The 9,540-nt window shown below is 46.3% G+C and overlaps 1 protein-coding gene across 2 annotated transcripts in view; it reads left to right on the top strand.

The window, feature by feature from the left end:
- LOC103155813 (cadherin-13-like) overlaps nt 1-9,540 on the top strand; it is a 118,757-nt gene that overhangs the window by 91,216 nt on the left and 18,001 nt on the right. Inside the window, exon 5 of one of the 2 annotated variants that reach the window (XM_016663853.1) lies at nt 4,356-4,452. In XM_016663853.1, the coding sequence (XP_016519339.1) occupies nt 4,356-4,452 (97 nt within the window). Of the gene's footprint in view, nt 1-4,343; nt 4,453-9,540 lie in introns of both variants that reach the window. The other variant, XM_007577657.2, reaches the window with a different exon arrangement.

The raw sequence follows: 9,540 nt of genomic DNA, 5'->3' as shown, positions 1-9,540 counted from the left end.
TGGTTGATGGATGATGGATGATGGTTGATGGATGATGGTTGCTGGTTGATGGATGATGGATGATGGTTGATGGATGATGGATGATGGTTGATGGATGATGGATGATGGTTGATGGATGATGGTTGCTGGTTGATGGATGATGGATGATGGTTGATGGATGATGGTTGATGGATGATGGTTGATGGTTGATGGTTGCTGGTTTAAATGTTGCAGTGGAAGGAAAACAGATCTGTTGTGTTTCAGGTTGACCTCTGTGCTGCTTGACCTGGACAGAAAATCGTCTCTTTCTCTGTAATGAACTAATATGGAATCATCTGGAATTCTCTTCATACTTTTGTTTTAATTTCTTTGACACAAATTGCAGAAGCAGAAATCTTTGTTCAGCCGTAGATTGAACTCCTCATGCGTCTCATAAAACACGTAGTCAGAAGTGTGAGCTGATGAAATATGTGTTCTTTGTTAAACGTGATCATATGATCATATTAGGGGAAAATTAGATGAATAATAATTTAATGTTTTAATGTTATGTGTTGATTCTACCTGAGTCGCTCAGCAGAGACACTAACTTCACTGGTTATCACTGGTTATTTATCACTGGTTATCACTGGTTATCACTGGTTATCACTGGTTATCAGTGGATCAGCCAATCAACTGATTCAGACAAATGAAGCTGAAGGTCAAATGGACCGAGGAACAGAGATTTCAGTGACTTTGAACGCATCATGGTTGCTGCTGTTCAGAACCTGCTGATCTGCTGGGATTTGAACCCACAACCAGACAGAACCATCTGAAAAAGAGAGCAGCAGCTGATTGGAGGAAATGCCTTGCTGAGGTCAGAGGTCAGAGGCAAATGGGCCGACTGGCTCCATCATATAGACAACAGAATGTCAGAGAAGCGCTGGTTCTGACCGGATCGCTGCAGATGGACTCTTTGAGCTGACGTTGAATTCGCTCCAATTTAATGAGTCGGATAAAAATGAGATAAAACTCGTATTGATTCAGAATTTGACGTGATGTGTTTGGGACGGACGGCGATCAGGAAGCGTTCTGTTTTCTGCTTCCGTTGTGATTTTGGATTTTTCTGGAAACTAAAGACATCAGGGAGCGTTTGAGCTGCCGGTGCATTAGCAGCGTTAGCAGCATTAGCAACATTAGCAGCATTAGCAACGTTAGCAGCATTAGCAACGTTAGCAGCATTAGCAACGTTAGCAGCATATTAGCAATGTTAGCAGCAATAGCAACGTTAGCAGCATTAGCAACATTGGCAGCGTTGGCAGGGTTAGCAGCGTTAGCAGCATTAGCAACGTTAGCAGCAATAGCAACGTTAGCAGCATTAGCAATGTTAGCAGCAATAGCAACATTAGCAGCATTAGCAATGTTAGCAGCAATAGCAATGTTAGCAGCAATAGCAGCATTAGCAACGTTAGCAGCATTCTGTAGCCAGACGTAATGGATGCCAGCGAGCCATCAACCGCAGTCAGAGGCGCATTCACACGTCCAGAGCAGGCCGCTGCAGGCGCAGGACAGCAAGACCCGCCTGGGTCCCTCCTCAGTACTGCCTGGCATGAGCGGCATGGAGAACCAGAACCAGCCCAGATGTCGGCTCACATCACTCACGGTTTCAACATGGATAAAAGAGTCAAAATGTTTCACTGACACAAATAAAACCAGAAGCTGCTTTGCTTCTGGCCTCCAGTTTGGCTTTCTCTAAAACCTTTATTAGTTTGGATTAGTTCTGCTTTTTAAAACCAGAAGCCGGTTTATTACTTTACAGAGACATTTATTACAGACAGTTTAATAATGAAGCAATAATTCAGGCCCTCTGGACACACACTCAGGAACTGATCAGGAACTGAGGATTCACTTTATCTGGGCTGTTAGTTCCTCACACACAGCCAGAGTGTCTGTGGTCAGAAGTATTCATACCCTCTGCAGTCAGAAGTATGATGTTCACATGATGTTCTTTCTGACTGGATTCTGAAGCTAAAACCTTCATTTTAGCCTTTAAGCTCATGTTCTCTAAAACTCCAACGCTGATGAACTGCAGTCTGCATTCAGATAATTCTGTAATATTTTATGGTCCATTCTTACTATTTGGATGGGAAAATTGCTAAATTAGTCTTCAGTAATAGACCTTTTCCAAGCATTGTTACCATTAACATCATGTTGCCTGAGTGCTTTTCCCCACTGTGACTCGGTATTTACCTCCTAATGGAAACTAAAATGCTGTTGGTGTTTTTAATGTTCGGCTCTGACGACACAGCAGATGGCCCGCTGCAGGAAGCTGCAGAACGTTGCAGGAAGCTGCTGGACGCTGCAGGAAGCTGAAGGAAGCTGCAGGAAGCTGAAGGAAGCTGCNGCTGCAGGAAGCTGAAGGAAGCTGCAGGAAGCTGAAGGAAGCTGCTGGACGCTGCAGGAAGCTGCAGGACGCTGCAGGAAGCTGCAGGACTCTGCAGGAAGCTGAAGGAAGCTGCTGGACGCTGCAGGAAGCTGCTGGACGCTGCAGGAAGCTGCTGGACGCTGCAGGAAGCTGCAGAACGTTGCAGGAAGCTGCTGGACGCTGCAGGAAGCTGCAGGACGCTGCAGGAAGCTGAAGGAAGCTGCTGAAGCTGCTGAACGTTGCAGGAAGCTGCTGGACGCTGCAGGAAGCTGAAGGAAGCTGCAGGACGCTGCAGGAAGCTGAAGGAAGCTGCTGGACGCTGCAGGACGCTGCAGGAAGCTGCAGGAAGCTGAAGGACGCTGCAGGAAGCTGCAGAACGTTGCAGGAAGCTGCTGGACGCTGCAGGAAGCTGCAGGACGCTGCAGGAAGCTGCAGGAAGCTGAAGGACGCTGCAGGCTGGGTTCCGTGTGGCCTGGTAGCGTTTGATGGAACTGGGTGAACATGACAACACGTGTTGGGACGACACGCCTCCCCTGACTGCAGCGATTGCTTTCCTCCAACATTTCATGTAACGTCTGCCAGAGTTACTGCGTCACGCTGATGGGTCTCTGAAGAGACTCCACTATCTGGTGTTTGAAAGTCTTGTAATGTAAATGATGCATCATCCAATAAATACTTTACTCTGTCACACATCCTTCATCCAGGCCTATTTGCAATTGGTTCGTTAACTTTCTCTTGTTTTTTTTCATGTAATGTTTGGAGCTCTTCCTGTAGCAGCGTTAGAGAATGTTCTCCGTATAGTTCAGCGTTTAACTCATTATAACTCGTCTTATTTTCCTCTTTAGTCTCTGTGCTGCCTCTCATTCAGCAGGAGAGGCATTTACTGATGAACGTACTTGATCGCTGAGACTTCTCCTTTAAGGACAGAAGTGCTTCTTCAACTCTCTGACTAATCGCTCAGCGTCTCTAACATCTGCTGAAACCTTGTTCACTGTTCCTGCTAAAGCCTCCTTCAGGCTCCGCGTCCTGCAGGAGCCACAGACATGCAGCTTCAGGTTAATTATGTATCTTCTTCATGCGTTCCTCTGAGCCGCAGCCGTATTGGCCTTTTTCAAAACCATCACTGGTTACAGGGACAACTTGATTCTCTATCAGTGGTTAGAGGCTGGGCCACCTGGACAGGTCACCAGTCTGTCACAGGCAACACAGAGACACACACACTCACCTAGGGAGAATTTAGAGAGACCAATAACCTGACAGCCGTGTTTTTGGACTGTGAGAGGAAACTGGCGTACCTGGAGAGAACCGACCATAAACAGGGAGAACATGCATCCGGACCGGGCCGGGAATCGAACCCAGAACCTTCTTGCTGCAAGGCAACTGTCATGATCCGTGTTTCTGTGTGTTTGAGTTTTTTTCTGTGTAGTCCTGTTCCCTGTGAGTCTGTCTCTTGTCCTCCCCGTTGGTTGTTTCCCAGGTGTGTCTCATCCCCTTGGTGTGTATTTAAACCCACCTGTTGTCTTCGTCTCTTGTCGGATCCTGGTCATGTATTGCCTGTTTCTCCGTGCTGTTCTCTGTTGCTCTGTCTTCTGGATTCCATCATTAAAGTCATCATTTTCACTTACCTCCTGCGTCCTTATCCTCACCACCACCACCGTTTATGACAGCAACAGCTCTACCAACTGCACCACCCATGAATTGCTTTATTCAAATTTAAAATCAAATTTAGCTTTAAATGTTTTATACATAATGTTTTAAAGCACAAATTGTCTTTAACGTGAGAAGCAGGCGGGTCACTATATGCTTAGTGAAAATTCAGACCTTAAATCGACTAAAGTGATCATTTCCACATTATGACAGTCGGTACAAAAAATATGTAAATGTTTCTAAATTGACTGACAGCAGGCAGCAGATTCAGCTGGTGTTCATTTCTCTGACGGCCGTTTTGTTTTCTGTGCTGCAGATCGCTCAGCCAGGCGGCCGAGCGGACGGCTGTGTGCCCGGCTTCCAGGTCAGAAACTACCAGCTGGTGTTGGGCGGACCGCTGCAGAAAGGCCAGCCGCTTCTACAAGGTCAGTGAGAGACGCAGGAAAACGTCTGAGGGGAATTCCTGCGTTTGGGGAGCAGAACCTGGTGTAGCTGCTGGGAAGCAGGAGATTCTTCTGCAGGTTGAGGTCAGGATGTTTCTGCTCTCTGATTGGCTGGATTTTGTTTTCCACATCCAGCAGAGCAGAAATCAAACCCGGCTTTAAAAACAATAAAGTGCTTCTTTGTGCAACATAACATAAACTGTTTGCTTATGAATTATTCTCCTTGAATGGGACATATTTCCAGCATGTTTCCTGTCTTGTTCCTCCCTCCAGAAGCTTCAGGATGCGTCTTGTATTCATATTCGTCTCGTCACATTTTCAGCCTGTTGGGATTCCTGTCAGTTGACGGTTTCCGGCTCGTGGTTTTATGGGAACGTTTAAGGTCCGGACAGTAATGCTGCGGGTCCATCTGGACTCCGTGGCTCCGCAGAGACGATCAGGGGCAGAAAACCTGCAGCTGAACCTGCCAGCAGAGCCCAGGGCGTTTACTAATTTAGTGATTGAATTATTCATCTGATGACTCACTCGCTTGTTGTTTTATTTGTGCGATGTGATGAAATGCAGTGGAAATATGTAAATGGGAATAATTTGTAGTTTGTTAATGCAGCCTCATTTATTCTGCGACTTGTTTCAGTTCTCCCTTCATTACGCCGGCTCCTCTTTATTTCATCATCCTGCTGTTTCCTGATTGTTCCCGGCTCCACCGGCTGCTTCAGTGACGTGAGCACAATGCGCTCAGCCTGCTCACGTTTCCCTCCTTTACGGCTGAAGTGGCGTGCAGCGTTTTCAGGAGGCGCTCCGTTTCTTTGCTCAACCAGCAGACACTTTTCCTGTTGAAAATACTTCTGTTCCTGCTGAGACAGCAACATATGACAAATCTGTGAATTTCCCCTTTTCTTTTCCAGCCTTATTGTAGTTGATTTGGTCAGCTGCTGAGGCGTTTTGTCATCTGGAGGCTCAGCGATGTGTGTAGTTGGAGACAGAACTCAGTTCTGCTTTGGCGCTTTGCTGCAGGACGACAGAGAGCCTCCATTACCGCGAATCTGCTCCTGTCAGCAGAAACACCTTCACTGTGGGGGGTCCCACTGCTCACACACACACACACACACACACACGCACACACACACACACACACACACACACACAGCTGAATGCTTGCATGCTCTCTGTATTTTGCTTTGATTTGTTTGAACTTGACGTGAAAAAGTTTTTTCACATCTTTATGATTTTCTATAAACTTTTTATGTGAGGAATTTCTGCTTGTTTTCCAATGTTGGAGTTGGGAAAGTCGCTCCGTTTAATTCAGTTTCATTTCAATAAAATTGTCGTCTTGAGGCAGAAAAAGTGATTTGAGTTGAATCACATGTGGTGACAGTAGAGAGGAAAAACCACCAGTAGAACCAGAACCAGAACCTGGATCAGAGCCAGCAGCCATCTGACCGACTGGACTTGGTGATGGCAGCATTATGCCCACTTCCAGGAAGGAACAGCAGCCAATCAGAATGCCGCCCCAACATGCAAAATGCCAAGATGGTGGAAACATTTCCCTGAATGAACTCAACCCAGTGTGTAGCACGGTGGTGGCAGCGTCATGCTGTGGGACGTGGCAGCCGCTCAGTCGATGTGAAGCCGGATGATCTAAATCCTGGAAGAAAACCTGCAGAAGAGCAGAGAGTGGGTGGAGCGTCACACGCAGCCAGAGTTATGATGGGATCAGAGCAGATTCATGGGGCAGAATGGCCTAGTCAAAGCCCAGACATAATTTCAGTGAATCTGCAGACTGAGCTGCCACTCAGCCGTTTTGTAGTGATTCTGCGTTGCTCTGCAGGTCAGGAGGAAGTGCTGCATTTCATCACGACCTGAAAATGATTCCCTCCAGGATTCTGGCTGGTGGTTCTGGACGGGTTTCTCTTCCAGCTGAATCTCCGTCTGCAGCTGATGACCACATTGAGCTCCAACATCCCTGTTGCCTCCACACGGCTCGGCTCTCCTCTGTTCCCTGAGATTTTATCGCCAGGATTCTTTAATGGCATCCGGATTCTGATCCACTTCCTGGTTCTGGAGGAAGTGGGCGAACGGAGTCGTTTAGTTTTGCTCCCTCCTCGTTGCTGCTCTGCTTTCTGAGTTTGGAGGTGAAGTTCAGTGAAGTTTCTGGCCAACCACATAAACAGACATGTTTTATGAACAGTCCATCTCGGTGCTCTGCTGATTGATTCGCAGCTTTAAAGGTTGACCTCCTCTGCAGCCATATTTCACTCACATATGATATTTTCTAAACATCTTTTCTTCCTTCTGCTGAAACACATTTCTGCTTTATTATTTCTACACTTTTATTGTAGACAAACAAGCAGCAGTCCTCCTCCTGCTGCAGAGGAGCAGTAGAAACGGAGGGCTGTAATTAATAACCAGCATGTTTTTGGGTTCATCTCTGAAGAACATATTATTTATCCTGTTTGTCACAAACAAGGTAAAAGAGAACGAGCCGTTTCTGACTCACTGATTTGCATCAAAAAGCTCTTCTGCTGTGGCGGAACCGACCCGGTCCGGAGTCAGGCAGGCATGAACCGCTTCTCCTTGTTCCTGACCCGGCCCGGTTCCGGTGCCGATCCGGATCACGCCACTCTCACGCCTCTAATGGCGTCGCATTAATCACTCTGTGGCGCCGGCGGTACCAGGACCGGCAGCTTCTTTTCTGCTGTATTTTTAATTTGGCCATAAATCAAGGTGTGCTTCTGACGAATGGCTGTAATTACAGCAAAGGCCGTTTTCATGCAGCGTGTGGTGGGTGGCAGCATGCAGCCCGTCAGCAGCCCAGCGCTGGTTCTGATCCGTAACAGCTGATGACTGGTAGAAGTCAGAACCCGGTCAGAACCCGGTCCGGTTTCAGCTCCATGTGGGCCAGCTGAGAGCGGAGCTGCAGGGAAACCTGGAAGAGGCGAAGCTCCACAAGATTTAATAAAAAGTTACATTAGATTCATTTCCATCCAGCTGTTAGATGAAATGTGGGCAGATTTTTAAAATGTGGCAGAAACAGCAACATCAGGAGATCCCAGACGCTCCGTTAGGCTAGCGTTAGCATCAGGGTTAGCATTAGCGTTAGCTGTAGCTTAGCTGGTTCCCAGCCAACAGGTTCAGGCTGAATGGACAGAAGAAGCTTACTTTGTATTAAATGTGATCAAGTTTGATCAGGTTTTATGTAATCTTCACTTTAACATCTTTGCTCCTCCTAAAGTTGGTCTGAAGCTGAAAATAAAAGTAAAATTTTCCACGTAGGGTGACATAAATGTTTGTTTGATACTAAATATTTTGAACTAAGCTAAATATTCAGCTAACATGCTGATTCAGAAAAGGACTATCAAAATAAAAGCTGGGTCTCTATGAAGTCCTGCAGGTGAACCGGTTCCTGTTGCTGCAGATTCCCTGGGAAACGTCTTTACTCCGATTAGCACGACTCATTCAGCCGAGGAGGCTGAGATGTGACATGAGCAGCAGCAGAAGCTCATCAGTCAGACCCAGTATTTCATTTGAAGATGGTTCAGTTTTTATAATTTAGTTTAAAGCTAAATGTTTTGCTAACAGGCAAGCTAACTGTTTAGCTTGCTAACCAAATAGCTTAGCTGTTTGTTTGATGTTGAATCTGAAGTTCAGACAGGAAGCTGTCATAAGGAGTCCGGAGGTCGTTGGTTCTGGAGGGATGAGCGTCTGGAAGGAGAAAACTCTTCTGTTGGTTCTGTTTCTGGATGCTGATCATTTTGTCCTCTGAATTAAATCCTGAGGCGCCGAACGGTGGAAACAAACGACCCGTCAGTTCGCTTCATAAAACAAAGTCGCTGTTCAATGCAAAGATCAAACTCCTGTTTACTGATATTCAGTAATTATCCAGGCCCAAGTTATAATTTCATCCCTCTGCCTTTATTGCTCAGTTTCTTCAGTGTGAGAGCGAAACTTTTCTGCTACATTCAGCGTCTTCCTTAGATTGTAAAATCATTGTTGTACTGTCACGCTTTTTCACGCTGAACCTGACATTTCAGAGTCGGGCTTCGATTTTCTATTCACTATTTGCTTTTACTATTGTACTGCGGCTGACAGCTTTGCGTTGCAGTCTGATTGCCATTGATTCTTAAAGTGTTTGAACTATTCAGGAGTTTAAACGTGAACTCGGCGGTTAAACACGCCGCCAAACGTTTCTGAGTTTTTCTGCTCAATGTGAGTTCTCTGCTTTGGACGGCGATGGGAATGTCTCCCTTCTGGTGGGATATAGAGGTTCATATCTGGGCCCAAACATTTCTGCTGATGCTCTTCTCTGTCATCTCATAGCTCCTATTCATGACTTTCTTCTGGCCTTGTTCTCCCGTAGTCTTATTTATTCAGTCTGGTATAATTTAGGGAATGAACCTGCTTGACTCCTCTGACACAGTGGACTTTACTTTGGGCTGAAGAACAGGAAACGTGTCACTGCGTTTCGCTGCTCCAGGTCGTATTTGTGCAGACGAGGAATCCTGCTGGTCAGACACACAGAGGAACGATTTTAAGGAACGCTAAGAGGAAAAATCAGCCGGAAAAGATGCCCAGCTGGAGCCTGATTATTATTGTTATTATGCTTCTTATTTTGGGATTTTGCTCCCTAAAACCAAAGGAATGGTAACTCTGCTGTTTAAAATGGGTGAACCTAAATATAAAAGTAAACATGATTTTAAACTTTTAGCCATGCAGTGTAAATTCTGACGTGAACCAAGAGAAGTTTGGTTTAACGTTGGAAAGAGAGAAAGAAAAGGTGGTTGGGTGTATGTAAACTTGTGGTTTCTCTGTGTCGTCTGGGTGATTATTGGTTCTGCAGCTCGAAGCGTCCAGACAGGAAGAAGGATCTGATTTTCACCTTTCTTCCTCCTTTCTGGTCAGATGGGGCTGCTGCACATCCTGAGAGGGAAGAAACACACACACACGCACACGCACACACACACACACACACACACGCACGCACACACACACACACACACACACACACGCGCACACACACACACACACACACACACGCACGCACACACACACACACACACACACACACGCGCA

This window comes from Poecilia formosa, unplaced genomic scaffold, assembly GCF_000485575.1.
Source record: "Poecilia formosa unplaced genomic scaffold, Poecilia_formosa-5.1.2 Scaffold449, whole genome shotgun sequence".
NCBI classification, from domain to species: domain Eukaryota; kingdom Metazoa; phylum Chordata; class Actinopteri; order Cyprinodontiformes; family Poeciliidae; genus Poecilia; species Poecilia formosa.
Note: the sequence above shows the minus strand (reverse complement) of the source record. Positions and strands in the feature narration are given on the sequence as shown.